This window comes from Pogona vitticeps, chromosome 8 (assembly GCF_051106095.1).
Source record: "Pogona vitticeps strain Pit_001003342236 chromosome 8, PviZW2.1, whole genome shotgun sequence".
In the NCBI taxonomy this organism is placed as follows: Eukaryota; Metazoa; Chordata; class Lepidosauria; order Squamata; family Agamidae; genus Pogona; species Pogona vitticeps.
This window is the reverse complement of record NC_135790.1, coordinates 6,859,564-6,885,466: the sequence shown is the minus strand read 5'-3', so window position 1 is coordinate 6,885,466 and position 25,903 is coordinate 6,859,564. Positions and strand designations below refer to the sequence as shown.

General features: G+C 43.3%; 1 protein-coding gene across 2 annotated transcripts in view; it reads left to right on the top strand.

Annotated features, from left to right (window-relative positions):
* The window catches only part of EBF2 (EBF transcription factor 2), a 267,672-nt gene that overhangs the window by 6,362 nt on the left and 235,407 nt on the right, over positions 1-25,903 (top strand). For both annotated transcript variants that reach the window (XM_072978815.2, XM_078379733.1), the window contains exons 2-6: positions 222-378; positions 2,420-2,483; positions 4,752-4,807; positions 5,166-5,239; positions 19,283-19,351. In XM_072978815.2, the coding sequence (XP_072834916.1) occupies positions 222-378; positions 2,420-2,483; positions 4,752-4,807; positions 5,166-5,239; positions 19,283-19,351 (420 nt within the window). The remainder of the gene's footprint in view (positions 1-221; positions 379-2,419; positions 2,484-4,751; positions 4,808-5,165; positions 5,240-19,282; positions 19,352-25,903) is intronic.

Below are 25,903 nucleotides of genomic sequence, written 5' to 3'. Positions count from 1 at the left end.
AGTCTCACTGCCCTGAGTGCTGTTTCCTCCCACTAAGCCTGTTTAGGATTGCAGTCTGTGGGCGCAACCCTACCCACACGGAACCACACTGTTTAGAAGGGGATTCTATTCCCCTTAACTAGGGCCACATAGGATCGCAGCTGCTGCTTATTTCCGCTTTCGCACTTTTATTCATTTCTCTCTCCCCACGTCCCTTTTGCTTTCTCCTTTTCCTCCCGCAGCGGCGTGGCTTTGTCCCGAGCCCACTTCGAGAAACAACCGCCGTCGAACTTGCGGAAGTCTAATTTTTTCCACTTCGTCCTGGCGCTTTACGACCGACAAGGGCAGCCGGTGGAAATCGAGCGGACGGCGTTCGTGGACTTCGTGGAGAACGACAAAGTAAGGCTTCCGGCGGGACGGATCCTTCCCACGCCTGTAGTTTCTTTCCCCCGATTTGGTCTTTCCCTTTTTTGCGCCTCCTTTTTCTCTCTGGCACACCGCGATCCTTCGCGCAGTCTCTTGGAAGTGGATTTTTTTCAAACACTTCCCCGATGACTTGAAAGTTCCAAGAAAACATTTTAAAAAAGAGAGAAATGTCTAGGAATTGGGGTTTGTGGAAGAGTAAGCACAAGCGTACGGACTTTCCCCGGATCTCCCTTTAAAAAAAAATAAATCACGGCACAGTTCGTAGCCAGGGACCTGCCCTTTCCAGGAAATAATTAATGTCTCCGTTCCCCATTGGAGTCCAAAAGGCTCGAGGCATCTCGGGTCCCGCCAGCACCTGATCCCGATCCAACCCTGATTGCGGCGAGCCGGAGCTTCTGTAAAAGGCAGCTGTTAATTATCTAGTTCATTAAGGCAGGAGAACTTCCCAGCCTTTTGCTAGGAAGACATGCTGGTCAATTTCACTCGCCTTCGGAAGTTTCTCGCGTCAGTTTCAGCCTCCCGAAGGGTTTCCTCAGCCCACGATCCTGAAACAGACTAAGCTGCCTGCTCACGAGGGGTTCCACGCGGCTGGCTTTTCCGTGGCCGTTTTTACGAAACTTCAGGGAGGTTTTTGGAAGTGCTTTGCTCTGGCGAAGTTGAGGCTTCTGGTTAGTTTCTGCTCGTCTGAGTGTCGGGGGTGGGGTGGAGGGTGACGTGGTGAAAAATCAAATATCAACATAAGCAGAAGCAGCGATAGCCGCCTTGCTGTACAAAATAAATTCCAGATTCCATACGGAGCTGATGCTTTTATAGACTAAGATACGAAAAGTGTGTGGAGGCGCGCAACAGAAATGGAAGTCTGCATTTAAAGTAAAACCAGGAAAGAAAGTTTGCGAGGGAGGGATGTAGCACTTGAAGTTTTATTTATTTGTCTGCGTGTTTTTGTTTTCGAAAACCAACTTTTCCCCCTTTAAAAATGGGCTATTTTATTCCTGGGAGGGACTCTTATCTGGTCCGATCCACGAGTGGGTTTTGAGTCCTCCTTCCTTCCCTATTTCTTCTGTCCGATTCTAGTTTCTGCATCTTTCTCTGGGTATTTCAGAGTAAAAGACTAGGGTGGGTGGGTGGAAATCGTTTTATCTTTTCTCTCTGAGACGAGCCTCGTGACCGTCTCCAAAGTTCGTCCTCTAGCATGGCAAGATTATTAAAATAACTTCCAGACAGGACTTTTCTCTCCCTGGGTTGATTCTACTGAGTCAAAGCAAGACCTTGCACTCAGCTTTAGGTGGATCTGGATGCCCCCGGTGGGAATGCTGGATCAAGGAAACTTTGCACTCATCCAGCCATGGTTTTTAAACTATTCTTAAGCTTTTTTAAAAAAAGCTTTTAAAAACCAGTCTTCAGGATATTGACTTGAAATTCTCTCTTCCATACACATGATTTAGAAGAAGGCTGCTTAATATTTTTTTTTAGTGGTCCGATAAAAGGTATCATCCACTCTTACATTTGTGTCATTATGAAGTGAGCGGGGTTAACATAAACTGGGCACTTTTGTCCAATTCTCCAAAGATAAAAGCCATCCTTCCCATTTTTGTAGTTGACATCTTGTTCCCAGTTCCCTGGGGGTGGGGTGGGGGAAGCCCTCTCTGAACTTCTTAAGATCCTTTGGATGGCTCTGTATCCAGGAATGACTTGGGAGCGGTGCAATCCAATTAACTTTTACCCAGAAGCATATGGAACACAGTGGAATGGATATTTGCAAAGTTAATTCCTTGGAAGAAAGATATTTTGCTGCCAGTCCAGATTGAAATCCTGGTGCCCGTATTTAACTGGAACAAATTTTATGGAACTCCTTGGGACTTATTTGGGATGAACACGGAGAGGAGGGTTGTGCTGCTAAACACTTAATGGTTCCCAGTTTGGAAAAATTGACTGAATTGGTTTTATTCTGAGTGATGTGAACAACCATCTTTCTGACCTATTTCTCTCCTTCTCTTCCCCCCCCCCACCCCAGGAACAAGGGAATGAAAAAACCAATAACGGTACCCACTACAAACTGCAGCTGCTTTACAGCAATGGTAAGTCGCTCACCCCCTGCTGCAGTGAATGAGTGACCTAACCACTAGAGAGTTCTCACACAAGACAGTCCGAAAAGCCCGAGATCTGATTACATTCCTACTAGAAAGAAAACCCCAAGCTGAACTCAGCTTGGTCATCATAATATATATGCTGGTTCCCTTTGCCCTCCCCCCCCCCACTTCTCTTTCTGTTTCAAATAGTAAGGTCTGAAAGGTTTGTAGGAGGTTTTCAAAAACCTGTTAAACCTCTTTAACATGAAAAGGCAACAGAATTTGATAGTCATTTCATTTGTTAACTTGGAAGACAGGCAAGCTCCCTTCTTCAAGGGCATGGTGTGTAGCCCCTGAACCCTACTATGTACTATATCAATAGGTGACCGCTGAGAGGACAGTGCATCCGTCTGTTGAAGAAGGCTGCACCCATCAATGAATACTCAGGCTATGCAAAATGTGCTGGTCTTTAAGGTGCAACAGGACTCTTTGATAATTTTTGATAACTACAGCAGATTAAAGCTGCTCGTTATTCCTAGCTTGACATTTTTGCAGAGGAGCAAATAAAGATGTTTCTAGGCCAGGGCTAGGGAACTAACAGGCAGGGACCTGGGTGGTCTTTGGGTTTAGATCTCTGGCTATGGAGCCAGAGGTTGGGAGTTTGATTCCCCACTGTGCCTCCTTGACAGAAGCTGGACTGGATGATCCAGAGGGTCCCTTCCAGTTCTAATATGATGACAATGGCCTGCAACGGGTCCTTGAAACCTGTAAGATTGACTTCCAGCCATTCCCTTGAGCATGTCCCATGCTTTGGCCCAGTGGTTCCCAGCCTTGGATCCAGAGATGTTCTTGGACTACAAATCCCGGAAATCCTGGCCAGCACAGCGAGTGGTAAGGGCTACTGGGTGTTTTAGTCACAGAACATCTGGGGACCCAAGGTTGGGAAACCACTGCCTTTGCCTGATCTTAGCTTCCTCTCCTGAGAATAATGTTGTTGTTGTTGTTGTTGTTGTTGTTGTTGTTGTTGTTGTTGTTGTTGTTGTTATGCATACGATCCCTGACTCCCCCTCCCATCGCTATGTCGGGCCTTTCTGAGCTTCTTTTGCTCTGCAGGGGTTAGGCAAGATCCGAAGCCCTCTGGAAGTACAGGCCACATGATCCTTTGGAAGTACCTGAGCATCATCCTGCATGTTTTACCCATCTCCTTCCTCTCTGAAGCATTTTGACTTGGAAAACAATTTAGCAGCATGTCTGGATGGATGTGTGGGAAGTGAATCACCAGTCGAAACCTCCCTTCCTTATGATCTCTTCCTGCTTGGTTGATTAGAGATGTGTATGTAGATGCGTGTATGTGCGTGAGATAGAATAAGAATATGTAGAAAATAAGAAAAAGGAAAATGCATGAAGGAAATGGAGTGTTGTTACAGTCATGTTCTGCTTATGGAGACCCCATAAGCTTCGTCTGGCTGCCGAGCAAACAGAACACTGGAATAGAGAGGCCTGTTGTTTTTGTTGTTTTTCAAATACGGAGTTTGTCTTCGGAGTATGGGGTGCTTTTATACAGAGGATATAGCAAGAAAGCTAATGTGGTGAAGCAATTTGTAGGTTGCATCAGAACTTAGAACTGCAGGGCTGGGAGGGATCATCAAGTCCAGCCTCTCTCAAGGAGATACAGTGGGGAATCGAACTCCCAACCTCTGGCTTCCCAGCCAGAGACTTGAACCACCAGCTATGGGTGCAGATTTAAATTAGGGGACCTGGATTCAAATCCCCACTCAGCCATGGAATTCTTTTGGACCAGTCACATTTTCTTGACTTGATAAAGAGCCACGTACTGTATGCCTCCTTGAGCTCATTAGAGAAAATGGTGTTTGCACGAAGTTTGTGTGACTTGCTAATTGTAGCCAGCTGATGAGGTGCTAGGAGGCATCTGGGTCATATGTCTCATTGCCCAGCTGAGACATGTCTGGCCCGCCATCAGTTAGCTGAAATTAGCTGTGGCAATTTGTGCAAGCCCTCACACCAACACCAATAGTATTCTGGTCTGTGCTTCTATCCTACATTAAGATAAACACATTTAAGATTGGGTGGCAAGTCCCCATGCTTCTGGTGTGCAGTCCCTGGAAAGTTACTTAGGAAGAAAAGTAGCCATTAGGATAACATGGGCTTGCATCCTTGGTTCAATAGACAAGGAAATAGGTCCTTTGTAACAGTCTGCTTGCTTGTTGTTTTTTTTTTTAAATCTTGCTCTTACTGCTCTTTTGATGTTCCCTGTAGGTGTCAGAACTGAACAGGATCTTTTTGTCAGACTTATTGACTCAGTAACAAAACAGGTAAGATTTGGCCCATTTGCTGCTTCCCCCGTTTTTTGCTCATGCCCTGTAACCTGCCCACGTACTTATGTTCCTGCTTGGTCTTAGTTCAAAACCTGAAACCAGTAGATCTGTGTTTGGTTTTTCTCATATCCAAATAATTTCTAGTGAGTCTTTCTCTCTGTGTGTGTTTGCACACTGGTGCAAACATGGCCTGCTGTGTGAAAAAGAGGATCTATGAAATTTGCTATTTCTAGGTCTCTATTTTGACATTTAAATTTTTTTAAGCGATTGATATTACATAGAATTATATATTGTCACTATTCTCTAGAAATCTAATTTTAATTCGGCTCCTAGTAACTCTGCATGTCTTCTATAGCCCATCACCTACGAGGGACAGAACAAGAATCCAGAAATGTGCAGAGTTCTCCTCACTCATGAAGTCATGTGCAGGTAAGGCAGCCGTATCTGTACATAGACTATGTATAATGATACGTGATGCGTACAGTCACCTTGCGAGTGCTAATTCAGGGAACAATACAGTACCTGAGTGGTGGAGCAGCTTGGGAATCTCACGTCCATTTCTTTGGGTTCCAGGATGGAAGAAAGGTGGGATAGAAGGATATTAAAAATAACTTTTGAGTCAGATGGGTGCATTACACAAAACAACAAAAGTTGGTTTCTCATTAGGCTAATATGAAGTTTAGGGAATCCTTCCCCCTTCCACCAAGGACAATCTACCTGCAGGGAAAAACATTGGTCAAGGATGACCATGCAAACAATTGTACTTGAACCTATTTGAAATAGCATAAATAAAAATATTGTAATGCCTAGCACATGAATGGGAAAGGTGCATTCTTCCAGATGTTTTGGATGCAGCTGTCATGATCCTTCACCAGTGGTGGGGCTGATGGGAGATGTAGTGCTCCAATATTTGGAGGGTCACATCCTCCCATCTCACCCCCCCCCCCCGGGTCTAGGGGAGGCAGTTACTGCAATAGGACTGCCTCCTGAAACTGTGCCTACTCAGACTTGGGACTTACTGGCTTAATAGAAACCATACAATAACTATTGTTGGAGAAACCGCAGGTGGTAACACAGAGGGGATCCTTTTATAAGAGGATCTTTCTGCCTGAGCAATGAAGGGTTGGATGTGTGTGTAGACAACCTAAGACCCTCCAGATGTTTTACAAGGGGCCCGTGCTGATGAGGGTCTGATGGGAACTGCCCTGCAGGATTGACATCCACGTAGCTACTGCCTTCTCTGGTTAATTGAGGAGAGGGGGGGGGGAAATCATAATTATCTGTCATGTCAATTCCAATTTGTGGTGACCCTAGGTAAGGGAATACTCAGAGGTAGCTTCTCCTTCCCTGTTCCTGGGGATGCCCAGGGATTCTGCAGCTTGCTTGTGGTTCTCCTCCGGGAAGCACAGCGGGGAGGTGAATCTCTGGCTCAGCAAGCCAGGTCCCTGACTCACTGATAAAAGGTATAAATGATACCTGCCCCCAATCCATGGACAGCAGGCAGGGCCATATCAAGCAATTGTGATGCCTGAGGCAAACGACAGGATTACACCCCTGTGCAAAAGACAGAAGATCTGGCCACTGAACCTAACTTCATCACTAGGAATGGGAACAGTCTGACCACCCAATTCAAAGTGAACAGGATACTTTGAGGGATGCTGTGTGTAGTATACAGCAGTGGTCCCCAACCTTGGGCCTCCAGATGTTCTTGGACTTCAACTCCCAGAAATCCTGGCCAGCAGAGGTGGTGGTGAAGGCTTCTGGGAGTTGTAGTCCTGGAACATCTGGAGGTCCAAGGTTGGGGACCATTGCTATACATGGTTCTGTCATTCAAGACAGGCAAATGAATATCCAAGGTGTTGCATGAACAATGGAGGATGTTGATACTGCCCCCTAGTGTCTGACCATTGAGAAGCTGGTTTCACACTGACTCTCGCAGGGGTAGCTATCTTAGAAGGCATCCTATTCAAAGAGGTGTCCTTCCCCTTTCCTCACCTACCAGAAGGAGGCGTGTGCACTTTTGAGCAGGTGGCTTTTCCTACACATGTTTTTCCATGTAAACTATCATCAAATCTTTTCCCCTCACAATTCATATTTTTATTCCTATCCAAATTCATCTAGAAGCCTTAAGTTATAAATAAGAAGTAGTGACAGAGCATGATCTTATGTAGGTTTGTTTAGACGTGGATATAGGTGTGTTTGGTGGGGGTTGCTTAAGGTGCCCCCCGTCCAAACAGAAAAACAAACCTTGTAATACTTTAAGATTAACCGAAGAAATGAATGTATCTACAAAAACTCACACGGAAATATAAGTCATTTTTAATCTAAAAAAATGTAGATATGATACTTTTATTTAGACCACTAAAAACCAAACATTCAATGTAATAGAAGAGATGATATCTTTATTTCTCTAAGGTGCCACAAGATTTGGAGTCTTTTTTGTTTATTTTAATTTTAATTTTTGCCTGGGTAAACTTGCGCAGACTGCCATGGCTACTCCTTTGAAAATCGCAGTTAAGAGGCTAGGAGCTCTTCTATCTTAAAGGCTTTAAAGGAGGGGGCCGTATTAACTATAATTGCTCAACTTCTCTTTTCTGCAGAACTATTTAAAGTGTAGGAGTCTTATCCTTTCCTTTCATTTTTAAACTGTTGGCCTAGCTTTGCTCATAGTCAGAATCCTATTGACAATTTGTGCATAGTTGAGGGACATTGTGTAAGTCATGGAAGCCCTCAGAGTGGAAATGATTCTTCCACCGATTGGCACTAATTGAGAAAGTGCTGGTCGCATTCCAGGTCCTGTAATCAGTCACATGATGGGCATACAACCAGGCGCTGGACTCTCATCGCAATAATTAGTGACAGTTTGCTAGTGCAGCTTACATGATTTCATTTAGTTACATGCAAATCACTAATATAATTCTTTCTCATGTATTTAAAATTGCAGCCTTAAGTTTGTTAAACCGGTAGACAATCTAACTAGGATGAATCTGTGTTTTGCTTATGCTCAAAAGCTGCAGCTCTACATGATCTTACCTGTGGCTGACACTCAACTGAATAAATTTTAGTTAGCAACTCTTCCAAGTGAAAGCCAACCTGAATTTTCCTCCCGATATATGCTTTTATGACCAGAGAAAGATTTTTAAGGCTAGCTGCACCTCATCATATCTTTTTCTTTGATACCTAAAGTTGCTGAATACTTCACAGAATACGACAGCCACTGCTTCAGATTTAAAATCTAAATAGCCCACATTTGATCTCGAGTTCAAACTGATTTCAGTATCAAGGAAACAAAATGTTTTTCGTTCTGCTAACTTGCTCCCCGTACCTCAGAGTAGATATTGTTGAGGACTGTATGAGATCATAACCAGAAAAGTGAAACTTGCATTGAAGATTCCCAGCAGAATATCATTGGCCTGTAGAGGTGTACCATTACGATTCAAGGGCTTACTTTTAGTAAGAGAGATATTCAAGCATACATGTTTTCTCTCAAATGCTGGTTAGCCATATACTCTAGGGTTGTGCATGGACCCCTCAATTCAATTTGGGGCTTGGAAATGTATGAGATTTTGGTCTGGAGTGATTTGGTTTGTAAACTCCGTGCACTGGAAAACTAAAGCAGCTATAACTTTTTCTCCCAGTGTACATGAAATTTGAAGATGTGATAGACCCTAGAAGGGGAGAAGTAAACTTGCCAAATTTCAGACAGCTGGCTTCAGGGGTTTTGTTTGTTACTAGGATTGCTATTAAAGTTTGCCACGGAACTTTGCTTTTAAAAAAATAATCCCTAAAAGGCTAAAGCAAATTCTGCGGCAGATCTGAATAAATCGGAGGGTTCGTTCTGCTTTGCTCTGGAACAGAATATGACCACACCATAGTCTAGTGTTGATTATTTCCCAGACAATTCATTAAAATTTGTGAAACAAGCTCCTCCTTCATTTTATAGATTACTAAGAGAGACAGAGTCACCTTATGAGTAACATATTTATCTCCATCAGTTACAAAATGAACTAACTTTTCATTAAAAATATGCATTTTAGTTTTGGCTTCTTTTATAACATGTATGTTTAATAAACAGGAATGCTTTTTCTTCCCATGTTATGCTTTGACACAAGCATGCCTACAACAGAGAAAAGGGGGATTTGACTTTTTAACGTAACTGCTAGGATAATATTTAATATCATTAAGCAAAGTAAGTGGCTGGAATCCTGTTGTTTGAGGCATAATGTAACATCACATCATCATAAATGGGCTGGGCATGAAGGACTGCCATGCAACTGGTTTGTAGTTACTGTTTCAACCAATTGGGCAATGTGCTGGCAGAAGTGCTTTGTGGATAGCTGTAGCTACCTCAGGCATGTCAAGTTATGCCCATGTAGCTACTCAATAGGATTTTTTTAAAAAAAAATTATTTATTTTTCTCTTTATAGAGGTAGGGTAGGGTAACGGATAACTGGGATAAGGATACATTTAGAGGGGGTGGATTTGAATGGTCACATTACAAATCGGCATTTTTCCCATAATAATTCTAAATAATCTCTTCTAAGAATAATTCCAATTACCATACAAAAATATATACATTATATAGAAAAATCTAAATTCACACAGGCATTTTGTAATTCCCATTATTAATTATGTAGCTGGTCTTTTTTTGCAACCATGTATATAGTGGCAGTATAGGATTTCAGCCAATGTATTTCACAAACTGACTTAGAGGTTTCTGTACTTTGTATCAATATTACCCCATACTGTACTCCAGTCCCTGGAAACACCTATAGTTCTTGAGTTTCTATATCATGGCTTATAATGAGACTTTTTTTTATTCCATTCCTAAATTATGGTGGTGGTAAAAAATTAACTCTTGCTTTAAGATGATTTGGTTAGCCTTGAGCCACCTATGTGTGTTAGCTTAGCAAAGAAACAATCTATCACGTCCTTTCCCCATAATATAAATAATATGATAACAATCTTAGAACTGTAGATCTGGAAGGGACCCCATGGATAATTGAGTCTAGTCCCTGTCACATTAGCAAACCGAATTAAAAATGTATTCTCAAAAACTTTCACGGCCAGGATCTGATGGTTGTTGTGGGTTTTTCAGGCTCTTTGTCCATGTTCTGAAGGTTTTTCTTCCTAACGTTTCACCAGTCTCTGTGGCCGGCATCTTCAGAGGAAAGGAGTCAGAACTCTGTCTGTGCCCTGGTGTCTGTGCTTTGGTCGTCTTCAGTTCTGACTCCTGTCCTCTGAAGATGCCGGCCACAGAGACCGGTGAAACATTAGGAAGAAAAACCTTAAGAACATGGCCAGACAGCTTGAAAAACCTACAACAACCATCTAATTCAAAGTGTTGGTCAAAATCTTAATCATTTGAGTGGACATGTGTTGTATGTTTTTTAAACAAACAAACAAACAAACAAATAATTTTTTAAAGAAAATTAATAATTTATTGGATTTTAATTAATATGCTTATTTTTCAAAAGAAACACTGCTACATATCAGTGTTGGAATGAGACTTGAGTAGATCTATACAAGCCTAGCTAGTTTTAACCTGTTGTTTTTTTTTAAACCCTAAGCATAGCCACCAGCTCTCACTATGGGCTGCTAAAGGAACAGCATCAATTTTTAAAGCACAGAGTTGAAACAGCAGGAATAACGCAGTATATCAAAATTTAATGCACGGTATTAGCCTTGCCGTTCAAGTGGATGCCCATTGTCTTTGAGTGACGGGCATTTGCTTTTTCAGCCTGACTCAAAAGATAAACACATTTCTGATTTGTCATATGGAACTGCAGGACTATTCTGCTCAAATGCAGACAAGGGTATCCAGGACCTTCTACATCTCTTTCTGAGTGACAGGTACATGCTTAGCAGGAATGTTGTCTAAATATGTATGCAGATGCAATGATGTGTCACGGGCGGAAGAACGGGCGATCTCTGTTTCTCAATCATTAGCGTTCTTGTTTAGTATTTCCAGGGTGGAGCCTAGCTGTTGGTGTTGACAGCGGTTGTCTCTTCTGCTTTTCAAACCTGATGGATGCTCCGTCAAGTATTTTGCTGGTTTCAAACAAACTTATTTCCTTAGAAAAATAACAGGGTGGGGACATTAAAAGAGTTGGCTGGGGTAGTGGTGGTAGAAGGAAATGTACTGCATGTTGTTTGTAGAAAGACTAAAATAAAAACATTTTGCCCGTTTCGGGAATAATCCCCCCACCCCATCTTGCCAACTATTTGCTAAGAGGGGAAAAAAAAACGGTTTTGTTCGGCTGTTGCCAGAAGTCCCTGGGCCCTCGATGCTCAGGGGGGTTGAAAAGGTATTATAATGTGAACAGAAGTAGTCTCGGGGCCTACAGCTGGCTAATAACAGCGTTGCATTGAGCGCCAGCGAGACCCACAGCTGTGACTTTTCGCCACGAGGCCCAGACGAGACAGCCACAGACATAATCAGCTGAGCCAGCCGGCCAGTGAGCTTAGGTCTTTATCGGCCAGATGGTGTGAATTTAGACACTTTTGTTATGCAATGCCAGGGAGGAGCTGCAGAGAGCAAAACAAAACAAAGGCCACCATGCTGGGTGCTTATTTGAGTTTGAAATTAGAGACAGATTTTTTTTTTTTTGGGTGGGGGAAGAAAGTTGAGGGTTGAATTTTAAAACCATTTTCCAAGGGGGAGGGGGAGGGAAAGTCATAAGCCCCTCTTTGAAATGCGCAGGCCTCTGGGGCATCCAGTTTCGGCAAGGTGATATTTCATCTAGAGCTGGACATGTGATATCTTCCATGTATGCCAAACTAAACATAAAAGTACTTATGAAAAAAGGAATGAAAAACCCTAAAGACGAAGTCAATTGGGGGTCCAGGTTGGGAGAGGGATGTTAGTCTTCCCACTTGGACCCCTTATTTGTCTCTAGCCCCTCCATGGAGAAGAAAGCTCCCATTGAGAACTCATAGTTAGGGCCAGCCCTGCTGTGAACCAGTGTTGCTGTTGTTTAGTTGTGAAGTCATGTCTGACTTTTCATGACCCTGTGGACCAGAGCACGCCAGGCCCTCCTGTCTTCCACTGCCTCCTGGAGTTGGGTCAAAGTCATGTTGGTTGCTTCAATGACACCGTCCAACCATCTCGTCCACTGTCATCCCCCTTCTCCTCTTGCCTTCACACTCTCCCAACATCAGGGTCTTTTCCAGGGTGTCTTCTCTTTTTATGAGATGGCCAAAGTATTGGAGCCTCAGCTTCAGGATCTGTCCTTCCAGTGAGCACTCAGGGTTGATTTCCTTCAGAATGGATAGGTTTGTTCTCTTTGCAGTCCAGGGGACTCTCAAGAGTCTCCCCCAAAACCACAATTCAAAAGCATCAATTCTTCGGTGGTCAGCCTTCTTTAGGGTCCAGCTCTCACTTCCATACATTGCTACTGGAAAAACCATAGCTTTGACTCTGCAGACCTTTGTCAGCAAGACGATGTCTCTGCTTTTCAAGATGCTGTCGAGGTTTGTCATTGCTTTCCTCCCAAGAAGCAGGCATCTTTTAATTTCGTGGCTGCTGTCCCCATCTGCAGTGATCATGGAAGCCAAGAAAGTAAAATCTGTCACTGCCTCCCTATCTTCCTCTTCTATTTGCCAGGAGGTGATGGGACCAGTGGCCATGATCTTAGTTTTTAGTGAGCCAGTGGGAGGCAGCTATCTGAGGTAGCAACGTGCTAGGAGGATCAACTTTGCCACTTCTTTCTATCTGCCCAGAAGAGCTCCAGTCACTCTTGAGAACTGCCCTTGTTTTGTGCTGCTTTCCTGGTTCCTGAATGCTAAACCCTGGGATGGTCTTTAAAGGATCTCACAGCAATGGATGTACCGTGGCCACCTCCTCTCAATGGGGGAAATGGGCAACCGCCATCAGAACATCCTCTGCGGTGGGATGGTCACGGTGCTGCTGCCCTTTCACAATTGTCATCCCCTAGTGATTAGTGTGTTACCACCAATGGTATGCAATGTAGGCGAAGCTTTTCTGGACGGCACAGTTGGTAAAAGAGCATAGGCTACTCTTGAGTGGTGTCCACCCTACTGTTGACCTAGAAACATAGGGCACTGGCTCATGGGGAGTCCGTTCATTGGGCCATCTAGGCTGTTTTTTGCCAGTAGTATTCCAGGGTTTAAGGAAGGGGTTTTATTCCCTCCCAACCTGTAACTGGAAATGTTGGTAAGAGAACTGGAAGACATCTGCATGAAAACCCTCTGCTCTACCACTGAGCTGCAACCCACACCTTGGAATGCGTAGGCAGAAAAACCTGTGTCTTTCCACCTGGTACTGTAGAACATTTCCCATCATGAGCTATAGCCAGTGGGGTTTGGAGTAGCTTGGCGGTCATTGCAGGCAGAATATTAAAAACTGGTAAAGCTTGGGTTGAGATATTTTAGCAGAGTAAGGGACTGTGGTAAATAAAAAAATAGAGGTCCCAGTGCACTGGCCAAGTTCACCAAAGTTTTTGTGTGTGACTTGGACTCACATAGGCATCCTTCAGTCTCGAGAGACTATGGTAACATGCTCTGAATCGAGGACTGTCCTCTCCAGAGCATGAAGCCCGGGTAAGGTAATATGGAGGATAGGCTGTTACCCAAGCAGCAGATCCCCCCTCTCCACGTTGCTGAAATGGTCCAATGGAAAGGCAAGAGCCAATACAACTGGTTCCAGCAACGTCGCAGGAGTTGGCAGAACGACACGAACTGCCTTCGTGACTCCAGCTCCGGATTTCGCCTCGAGGTTAACTCCTGAAGCCTTTTCCATCAGTGGATATAGCCACAAGGCAGTGGAGGTTTGAAATCGGAGTTTTCCTTCTCCTAGATGGGCTGCCTTCCATGGCTGACGAGCCCCACCTACCCGGCCTGCTCTTTAATAGTGCAAAAGTATGATCTGATCCTTAAAACTTTCCTGACTCCCCAGCTTATGCAAATCTAATTGGCTTTCCTATTTACCATATTAAGGCCAGATACAAAATTTGAGACACACTCTTTTAAAGCAGGACTAGAATGGACTTGGACTAAAACTAGACATTATAGTGCATGCAGGTCTATGGAAAATTAATAAGAAAATTAGAAAAGAAAAATAATGATTTAAAAAACCCTCTCTCCATAAGCACTTCTGCATTTTCCCTTCTCTTTCACAGCAATATTATGCTCTGATATCATCCCAAATGGGACTGAGAAACATCAGGCCAAACAAGAAATGATGTTAGGAAAGTTAGGAGTTGATCTCCTGTACCTTAAATAAAGATTGAGGGCTTCAATTTTGATGGTAAAAGAAAGGGTTTGCTTTCCCCCTGCTGCTGTCGGTTCAAAAGACCAACCAGGCACGTGCCATATAAGTGTCTGTTTCAGAATTCAGGGAAATTCAAAACTGGAAAACAGGGTAAAGGTAAAACACCATTAACTCCTTTTTCAAAGCAGCACCCCTGAATTGGGTTTTCCAGAGCATGCAATTAACATTTTTTTAAAAGCATGGGGGATACAATCTGGTCTGCTTTGATTGTCTGAACACAATGGTTATCAGGTCACAGGGACACATGTAACTTGCAGAAACATATGCACTGGTTACATATGTGGTGCTGGGCTCAAATGGCCTCTCTGTCGCCTCCCATTTAGCACATCCTTCATGGTTTCAAAAAACTTTGGAGAGAAACGCTCAGCATCAAGAGAACTTTTTCATATTAGCTGCTACTGAAGAAACGATAGCCATCATGGATTATCCACAGGCAAATTATCTTAAGGTGGGATGAGCTCAGGGTAGGATTTGCAACACTATCAAACTATTAGCCTATAGTGTCTGAAATCCAGGAGTAAGTCATAACTAGAGTAGGCCCATTGAATGAGTAGAACGTAGGGAGGAGGTGATTCACCAAACCCCCACTGATTCAAGGAGGCCTGGTAGATATACCCCCTTGATGTCCATGATGGAGCAAAGGCAGGACAGAAACAAAATAAGGGTCACTTTGATCAAAAGTAATTAGGATTAAGGGGATTCTGTGCTACATAGTGGTGGCTGGTCCAAAACACCACTGGTAAGGCAGAGTGTCCAAATGAATAGACAACAACATCAGCCATAGTTTGGGTTAAATGACTTCCGTTTTGTTCTTTTCCTCATTTCTTGCAATGACACGTTGTTGTCGCATGTCATCAAGTTGCTTCTGAATGAGAGTGACTTCAATAGGGTCTTCAAGGGATGTTAGATGTTCGGGGAATGCTTTACCATTACCACCATCACCCAGTTTATGTTGATGTGCAGGGATTTGAATCTATGGCTGGTGAGTCTCGGCTGAACATTCTATCCATGACACCACGTGGACATTCATAAATGATTATGGGCCATCCAGTTGATACCCTCCCATGGCTTTCTAGCTTATCAAGTACTTAGAAGTGGTTTACCAGTCTCTCCTTTGGGTGCTATTCTGGGATCTTGCTTCTTCCCCAAGTCTGTGTAGATGGCAAGGCATGTAGCCTTAGCAGCCATACATCCTCTGCATGATCTCCACTGGCCATTCTTCTGTGATCCACAGTAGGGATTTGACTTCTGGCTCCACTGCCAGATACTCCAGTCCACTGAGCCTTGCCAGAGTTGAAATGCAACTCCTTAAACATTCATCCTGTGACTGAACTAAAGAGTCGTCTATTACGTTGCCATAGTGTGTTTCAAGATTATTCTGTTTGAGTCTGATTTGGGAAGCCAAGTGCATGTGTTCTCCCCTTTCTTTTAGAAGAGATTTATTTATTTATTTATTTATTTATTTATTTATTTATTTATTTATTTATTTATTTATTTATTTATTTATTTATTTATTTATTTATTGCATTTAGATGTTCTCTCCTTGACGGGTCCTCCACTGATCATAGAAGTGGGCAACTTACGGGGGGTTAGAGAAGCAGCACCATTGCAAATGTGACTGCTACAGAGGTGACAGATCTCTCCTGCAGTTACTCCTTCTAAGCCTTGCTTGTTCCAAAGAAACAGGAGTTGCTTTTACCATTCCTGCCACTGCAGTGACAATCTTGGCAGCTGTGGAAGGGGCAGGAGAGAACTGGAAGGCCAGCTAAGGCAGGTGGAGGTGGCCTCTGAGCAACAAATTACTTAGCGCTGCTATCAACCACTGCTTCGTTTGATCAACTAGACAGACGTTTCGCAAGTTGAGCTTTTCTCGTCACAAAAGAGGGATTGACAACAAGGGCAAAACACGGTCCATAGAGTGGCTGCAAAGGGACGGGGCTGCAGTAAACAAGGTACATGAGGATCGTGCACCCTGTTTTAAGGGGTGGACTCCTGAAAACTTTGTTTAAAACAAGGTTTAACGAGACTGAAGCTGGGGGAGGAGGAGGCAGCATGATGGAAAATTGCTGAAAGAAAGGCTTGAAGCTGCTTCATGGATTACAGCTACCAGAATTCCACAGTGATAAATCCCAGTCACCATCTCTGGTGGCTGAGAGCTTCTGGTAGCTGAAGTTCTAAGACCTAGCCCAGCTTCTGCTTCTGACCGGATCTGGTGCTGGTTTAATCCTCTCTCACCCCTGGCAGGTTGCCCTTAATTTAGAAAAGGAACAAATTGACCTGTAGTGATTGGTACTCAAAAGCCAGTTGAAAACTTGGCTATTCAAGCAGGCCTTCCCTTCAGTCAATTAAGTGACTCTTTATTTCTTATTTCTTTTCTTTTGATTCATGCCATCTTGGGACTGTTTGCTTTAAACTAATTGTTAAAATTCTAAATCAACGGTTTATATTTTATATCGCTTTGTTTTTATTTATATAAAACTGTGTATATTTTAAATTGTTTTTATCTTGTATGTTGTGAGCTGCCCAGAGTAGACTATGTCTAGATGGGCGGCATATAAATAAATAAATAAATAAATAAATAAATAAATAAATAAATAAATAAATAAATAAATAAATAAATAAATAAATATGGTTTGATTTGATTTGATTTGATTTGATTTGATTTGATTCCTGTTGTGATTCAAGCAGATTTGTAAATTTATTTCATTTTCGGAACTGAATCTGGCCACTCTAGTTTGATCCAGGCCTTCTACAAGCCAGTCTGAATCGGGTCCATTGGGTTTGGAATGTGGGCCAGTCTGGTGTGCAGCCTTACTAGACACCCAATCATTTTATTAAAAATAGTACTCATTATAAATCCAAGAAAGAAAGGAATGAAAAAATGTGAGATTATACTGTACATAAAACATGAGATTGAAATTAAAAGAGACATAAACCATTACATAGCATTAATAATCTGGGGAAACAGAACAATCTTTCTCTCATACAGCAAATATGTGTGAGGGAACAACTTTATTAAATACTGCTTCTAGCATGGGGTGGTAGCATTCAATATATTAAATTTTAATTTCCCCCATACTTGCTTCAGTATTTCAAAGCAGGTCTTGTTTTGCGGTTTGGGGACTATACCCATGTAGTTGAGTTCATTAGGTTGAAAGGAAACAATGGCATAAAATTCTTCCACTGTTGAAAAGTTATAGCCATATATTGTTGCCTGTCAGTAGCCAACATCGTGGACTTCCAGGGCTGGATCAATGTGCAAATCAGTGTGTTTTTCTTTTCTATGATGCCATTTCACGTACAAGAACCTAAAGTGGCTCCTACGGCTTCTTATCTACCTTTTCCACCACTGCTCATCCATCATGAATGAATGAAAGATGGATGGATGGATGGAAGGGAGGGAGGGAGGGAGGTTAGTTGACTTCATACAGCTTCTAGATTCTCCTATCCTGTTCAGTTCGATCCCTAAGTTTCCCAGAATGCAGGGCCGGCCCTATTGTTAGGCCATGTGGTGCAACTGCTGAAGTGGTTGATGCTGGATGTGCTATCTTGACTCCCCATGTAATTCCATCTGTTGGCAGTGAGAACACTGGCCTTTTAGCATCCTTGGGGGAGACCTTTCTCTAGATCTCAGCACCCTCACGGGTACCTTTGATGTAGATATGGGAGAGGGCCTTTGTGGTGGCTATTCCCAGCCTGTGAAACTCCCTTCCACCGGAAACCAAGCTGATTCTTTCCTTGTTGTTCTTCCATAATGCAAAGACCTTTCTTATTTAGGCGGGCTTTTAAAATAAAGAAATAGCTGCTAAGGAAGAGTTTGAATGGGAGAGTTCTAGCCTCCATCTGTTTAAATATGTTTTTAAATCATTTCAAAGGCTGTTAACCCAGTACTTTTTAATGCCTGATCCTCTTAATTTTTTTAAAATATTGCAATTGTTTGTGACTTCAGCTGTTTTAATAGTTTTTTAAATTATTTGAAAGTTGCCTTATAGCCTTCTTTCAGTAGAAAAGTGACTCAATCAACCAACCAATCAATCAAGCCAGCTAGCTAGTTAGCTAGCCTGGCAACCTATTGGCCATAGTTATAATGGAGAACATTTTTAACTGGTAAGGTATTTGGTGGATGTACAGAAGGTAGTGGTAGTGGCGTTGGAAAGGAGAATCATCATATTGGCCCTTCACTCAAGCAACAAAACATCTGGTGTCAGTCCTGGATCACAGGTTGGATTCAACTGTTCCTTGATAATGCTCCTAGCGTCGTCCACAGGCACTCCTAATGCCCTTGTGGACAACACAGCCACACACTCCACAGTGCCTGGCTTATGCTGGTATGACTCATGCCAGCACAGAGGCACATGACTTGGCTTTCTGCCACAACTCCTATCCTCTCCAAGGAGCAGTGACAAGATGGGTGTGGATGATGAGACTTGTAGTCCAACACATGCAGAGGAGGCCAGGTTAGAGAAGACTGGCATACGTTGACAGTTGCTCCTTGGAGTTTTATACAAGTGCCTTTCCCCAGATCTACAGGGAGATGTCTGGGGCTATGTTCTGAGGGGCCTCTGGTGTCATGGAACAGCTGCTTCTGTTTCCCCACAGTGCCTTCAAAGTAGTGTTGTTCAAGGGAATTAGATTTAAAATGTGAATGGTCACCTTCACTGCTGTGAGATAAACTGTGGGAATCAGACAACTTAGGGTCTGACCACACAGGGAACTAGATCTTAATTTGGACCACTTGTGGGGCAGACCCATTGGACTTATTTTCTGGCAATCAAACGAAGCAGGGATAAATTTTCTCCAGCCCAACCACGATCCACGCCCACGTTGGACCTTTTCAATCCAGCTGTAGGGCTTCTACTTTTGGGGGCCAAGTAGGAATGATTCCCAGATGGATGGAAGGGTGGTGTTAGAGGAGACGGCTTTCATTAAAGTGATCCTTTCCAGTGTAATTAGGGACATGCTTTTGCCGCTATCAGATCACACCCTCACGTTTTGGACTGCAAACTTCCAGAATTCCAGAAAAGTAATTATTTCCATTCTCTGTTTAGCTCTGGACCTTGGCCAGGATTACTTTTTCAAGTTCAGGTGGTTACCCAAGGAAAATGGACATGTATCCTGAACCGGGGAATCTATATTGAATTTCCTGAATTTTTCTTTGCTTTGTTTTCTTCTACCTCCAGCCGTTGTTGTGAAAAGAAAAGCTGCGGGAACCGCAACGAGACCCCTTCAGATCCTGTGATCATTGATAGGTAGGAAAAAAAAGATTCAATTTTTTCCTTTTCAAAAAAGCACATATTATTCTACCATGTGCAAATGGAGAATGTAAAGGATCCTGACACTCTTTGTCTGCTTTAAACTGTTGATGCTCACGCTTTGCACCGTTTTTGAAGAATGATCTCAGAAGTGTGTTCTGGACTTTGGCAGAATTTCTTTATTTTTCCCTAATGTTTCCCATTCGGTTATGAGAATGTTTCTAAACATTCCTCCTTCGGCGATGTCTTGAAGCTTGCAGATTTAACAAGCATGGGTTCCAACTGGATCAGTAGAAATGGTAACATTTTGGGTCATCTCTGCTGGTTTCACAGTCATTATTTTACAAAATAAGGAGGTTGCCGGCACATTCCTGTCAAAAAAGCGTCGGCCAAATTTGAAATGCCTGATGCTTGGAACTGCAATAAAAATATGCAGGTTGCAATGCTGCATTCCCACATTTGTTTATCTCGTGTATTTCTGAAAAGCAGAAATATTTCTTTTTCTCCCTGAATGAAATCCAGGATCAAAACTACAGGGTCACTATTTATTCTGAGCATAATCAGGGGTTTGGAAACTGAAAGAAAATAGCAGAGAGGTCCAAAATGTCATTTAAAAAATGTATTTATTGCTCATTTAATGATGATGATGGTGGTTTTGGAAAAGAACAAGCCTGTCAATTTTGAAAGATGGTTTTGAAGGGGGAAGGACAGAAATGGTATTTTATGCTTTTTTTCCCCTTTTTCCATTCATCAGCCACATGGGTGGCCTTTTCTCTTAACTCTAATATGATCGAGGCATTTAGTGCATCGCTATCAAGGATGGATACTGAGTGGAATTTGTAACCCAGGTGAACATGAACTGACGTGGGTGAAAGGATGGAGGCAGTGTGTTTACAAGGGGGCACATGCTGATAGACCAGAATTGTGGGGGCTTCTTTTTGTTCTTATAGACAAGAGAACTGATGGAGATGATAAGGTACCATGAGACAGAGGCAGGCAGCAGATCCTGTCAGTCGGCAAGCGGTGGAGTGTTACCAGAAGATACATCTGCATGTAGCTTTAGGATTGCTTCATTGTCATTGTTTAGTCATTTAGTCATGTCCAACTCTTCATGACCCCATGGACCAGAGCATTCCAGGCCCTCCTATCTTCCACTGCCTCCTGGAGTTGGGTCAAATTCGCGTTGGTCGCTTTGATGACTCTGTCCAACCATCTCGTGCTCTGTCGTCCCCTTCTCCTCTTGCCTTCACACTTTCCTAACATGAAGGTCTTTTCCAAGGAGTCTTCTCTTCTCATGAGATGGCCAAAGGATTGGAGCCTCAGCTTCAGGATCTGTCCTTCCAGTGAGCACTCAGGGTTGATTTTCTTTAGAATGGATAGGTTTGTTCTCCTTGCAGTCCAGGAAAGTCTCAAGACCCTTTAGGAGACCCTAAGCCTTAGGATTGCTTAGGGTCTCCTAGACATTTCTCTTTCCAGATGGTATCACTTTCCCAGTGTTGAAGAAAGATTTAACCACTAGTCTGGACAGCCTATATACTTGGAAGGGAATGTGTGTTCGTGCCCCATTTTGTTCTGTGATGTAGGCTACAAAACAGCTTAGTTTCCTTTTCACGGATCAAAGGGCCAATATGAATGGACCACCTTGTCTATGAGCAGAGAGATTCTCATTCCTGTCCCACTCAGGAACTTGCACACCTTTTTCTTGTTAGTAGATTCGGCAAAGGCGTGGGCTGTAAATGTTGCACACGATGAGAGGATTTTGGAGGGACGTTACAAAAAAGCGGTGGAAGGAAAGCAGAGGAAAGAACACCCCACCCATTCTACAAGTCACTTTATTAACTGCTATTAAAATTACCCTTGGAAAGAAACCTTGAGGACTTGGAGGAAATTGCCGATTGTATCTGGAATGAGGATTACTAAATATATATGTAGGTATAGTGAAGCCACTAAAAGCCATTTGCGAAAGAATGGTGCAGAAAGGTCCAGCCTATTGAGTTAACATGCAATGCAACAGCTTTTAGGCATTGAGTAAGGAAGAAAAAAAATGAGCAAAACTTCAGGCTGGAAAACTGGCTTCCCTTTCTTACATGCTGGAATAGAACTGAACCAGAAGATAAGGTGCAATTGCAGCTGTTGTAAGAATGCCCATAGATGCCAAATCAAGGTTCTTCTTTCGAAGGTTTGTGCTTTGCTTGGTGCAGCTTTAAGAAAAGGAAGACGTAAAACTGGAAGGAAGAAGAAGAAGATAAGACCACAATGGGCGATCCTGTTACCAGTTATGAACTTATCCACTAAAAAGCCTCCACTTTAGAGCAGGGGTTTGGAACATGTCTCCTTCCAGCAGGGATAGAGACTCAAATCATTGGACACGCTGTCAAGTCAGACTTAAGGGGCACCAGTGACTTGACTTGAACTTGACACAGGTTTTTTACTTTCAATGGCTTTGACTTGACTCATGAATCCCTCTGAACCCACCCACCCCTGCCTTTTTTTTTCCTGGGGAAAAAGCTTGTTTTTAATAGGGACTCCAAATTTGGGGCTTGGAACGCGAGACTTGGACCCAAATACTTGCTGACATACCTGCCTTCCACATGTTTGCTTGCCATCCTCCTTGGTCCTAATGTGCACTGACAATGGAGTGGGCTCAGGAATATCAAGAGTTTCAGCCAGAATTGGTGACTTTTGGTAAGACAGGTGGTCTTGACACATTGAGACAGCCATAAACCCCTAGAGATTTCTCTCCTTCAGCACCAGAAGAACTCAAAAAGTGCTCTTTTTAAAATTTCTATTTATTTACTTTATTTCTAGCCCACTTTTCCCTGCAAGAGTGGTAAACAGCAGCTTACAAACGATTAAGCAGCATATAGAACAAAATCACGACAAGCTGCACTAGTCAAATACAATTAAATGTATGTCAAGATTAAAAAGGCACTAATTAAAGACACTTACAAACCCACTCAACATTGGGATGCAGTCAAGCGCAGTCTACATTTAGGAGATGAGATCTTCCAGAGGCCATCTTTGTGATTCCTGCTTCGAACACATGTTGACTGCCAGCTCCCACCTCCCATCTCATGGCTTCTCCCATCTCCCTTTCCAGCTATTTTCTTTCTAGGATCAGTCCTGATCTTGCAGGGCTGATCCCATATCTTGTGGGGTCTGGCAGTGGCTGGGATCCCCCCCTTTGCCCCAGAAATTTGGCTTTTATCCTGACAGAGAAAAGGAAATGTTCAGAACTTCAGATGTATCTTTAAGCAGTTGTCCTGCTCTTATCTGGGTGACTCAAAACAAGCAAATGAAGACTTTATCTTCAGGCAGGTTTTTCCTTAGTGATTGGCTATTTTGAGGGTTTTTTTCCCTTTGATTGTTGTGCTTTGTTGCTTTTGAATGTATTTTTAGTATTGAATTTATTTAACACTTTTAATATAATATTTGTTTAATTCTTTTTAAATATTTGTATCCTTTTAAAAAAGATGATATATATATTTTAATGATGTTAACCACTTTGGGTCCTGTTTAAGGAGAAAGGCTGGGTAAAAATATTTTAAAGACATAAATAAATTAAAAATGTTCAGTTTTCAAATGGAACCATTATGGATTAAGAGGGGGTTAGAATCAATTACAGCAGAAGCCTTTAAGTGCCTCCTCAGGAGTAAGTTGTACAGAATTCAGTGGGACTTATACCAATGTGGATGTGGTGCTCCAACCTTAATTAATTATGTGTGCTTAATAAGAATGGGAAGATCATAGTGTAGTCCTAATGCAGCAGTTTATGTAACAGACACAGCTTCTTTGTTTTTAAAGAAGGCAAAGTGCAATCCTAGGGATGCTACTCAGAAGTAATCCTACTATATTTAGTGGGTTCTGCTCCCATACCTAATATCTCTCCTTCTACGTAAAACACCTCCAGAAGGATGTATAGTACTGGAAATGAATTTTTTTCCCAGAAAAATAAATGAAATATTTAGAGAAATATATCATTTATTTTTCTGGGAAAAAAATTCATTTCCAGTACTATACATCCAGGGAAATTTATTTCTGAGGACATCTGCACAGTTTTGCACTAGAGATGGGCATTAGGTAAAGGTTCCCCTTGACAATTTGTCCAGTCGTGTTTGACTCTAGAGCGCGATGCTCATCTCTGTTTCCAACCCATAGAGCTAGTGTTTGTCCGAAGACAATCTTCTGTGGTCACATGGCCAGCGCGACTAGACATGGAACGCTGTTACCTTCCCACCGAGGCGGTACCTATGTATCTACTTGCATTTACATGCTTTCGAACCGCTAGGTTGGCGGGAGCTGGGACAAGCGACGGGGGCTCACTCCGTCACATGGATTCGATCTTACAACTGCAGGTCTTCTGACCTTGCAGCACAGAGGCTTCTGCAGTTTAACCCGCAGCGCCATCACATCCCTCTTGAGATGGGCACTAGAGATGCGGATATTCGTATTCGTAACTGAATACAGATATCCCCTTTGCAGCTGCACAGAATGTGGGTCCAGCCCCTAGAACCGGCCCCTCCAATCACTCATCCCAGCACCGGCAAGGTCCTGCTGTTCCTGCCAATTGTGGCAGGAGACCTGCCATCTTCCTGCTCGGCTGCCCACTCAGCAGCTATGCGGGAAGACCGGTCCTCCCACCCCCTGCCTGGAGTGGCCAGACGAGCAGGAAGATGGCAGAGCTATTGGCGGGAAGAGTGGGGCTTTGGCGGTACTGGGACGCATGAGTGGACAGCTAGTTCTGGGGGCTGGACTCACATTAGATGCAGCTGGGATGGGGATATTTGTTATTCGTTCACGAATACGAATGTCACAAATCACTGGTTGGTGCAATTAATTTCCTGGCTGAACAGGGGATCTTTGGGTTAGCCCCACCTCCTCTGGGCACTGACTCTGATTGGGTTCCCGCTGGAGAGGAGGGGGTACTGAACCACCAATCAGCTGTGAGGCCAGGAAATGAACCCCGCCAAGCAGCCAAACCAGCTGTCTGTGCCCGTCTCTAGTGTGCACTGGCAGAAAAGGAACTGCAACCCTCTGGTCACTTTTCCTGGGAGTAAGGCTTATCAAACATTGAATGTTGGTGCCCTGGTGCATGCGCAGAGTGTGGAAGCCGAAATGGACATATACAAACCTGCTGGTGTTCATTATCTAACTAGTTGCAATCTAAGCTTTCAAAAGTTTAAATCAACTGATAGTAAGAATGGCTTGCAAAAGGATGATGGCCCTCTCTCATTCTACACCAGATAACCTCACAGACGTTCCTCATCTGACCAAGCAAACTGAATGCTGCTGATTGTATCTGGATCTGGGGGGGGGATCCATTTGGGAATCAGTAAGTTGAAAAGGGGGAGTGAAAGGATATGAAATTACAAGGAAGGGAAAGTGAGAGAAGGGTTTTTGTGAGGTAGATGGGAAAGGTTCCCTCCCCCTCAAAAAACAAACAAACACCCCTCATGTAGTTGTTTCTTTATCTCCAAAAAAGGGATGGGGGAAAATGGGAGAGGTGTAAAATAATAAATGAGATTTTTCTTTTCCTTGTAACTTTAAATTGAATGGTAAATTAACATTAATCCGATGGTTTGAAATTAGCATCTTCCAGTTTAAGCTGCACTGATTTGGAGCATCAACTAACAGTGAATCAATAATACTCTAGTTGTGTGCCATCAAGTCGATGCTGGCATTTCACAAACTCTCCACCTCTGGGCCATGTGCCCAACCGGTACAATTTTTTCGCTTTCTCCCAAAGCACGCAAGACAAAAATGTAAGGGCTTCCTTTAAGACTTGCAGAACATGTAACAAGGCGGGGAGAACAATATTGCAGTTTCTTGTTACTGTGAGCAATGACTAGCAAGGGTTGTGGTCCCCAACCTTGGGCCTCCAGATGTTCTTGGACTTTATCTCCCAGAAATCCTGACCAGCAGAAGTGGTGGCAAAGGCTTCTGGGAATTGTAGTCCAAAAACATCTGGAGGCCCAAGGTTGGGGACCTGTGGTTTACACCCTTAGCAAGGGCTGATGGAGGCTGTAGTCCGACAATGGCAGGGCATCACAAACCCCATCCAAGCTATAGGGAACAACTGAATTGAGAGAGTGTCTTCTTGAGGACGTGGTGGTGCTGTGGGCTAAACCGCAGGAGCCTCTGTGCTGCAGGGTCAGAAGACCCGCAGTCGTAAGATCGAATCCACGTGACGGAGTGAGCTCCCGTCGCCTATCCCAGCTCCTGCCAACCTAGCGGTTCGAAAGCATGTAAATGCAAGTAGATAAATAGGTACCACCACAGTGGGAATGTAGCGGCGTTCCGTGTCTAGTCGCGCTGGCCATGTGACCACGGAAACTGTCTGCGGACAAACGCTGGCTCTATGGCTTGGAAACGGGGATGAGCACCGCCCCCTAGAGTCGAACACAACTGGACTAAATGTCAAGGGGAACCTTTACCTTCACCTTTGTGAAAGATCTTCATGAGCCTCTTGACTGTGAAAACACTGTAACCAACTTTGTACATGCTTCTGAAGCTCACGACAGACCTTCACACTCAAGGCACAAAGGTGTG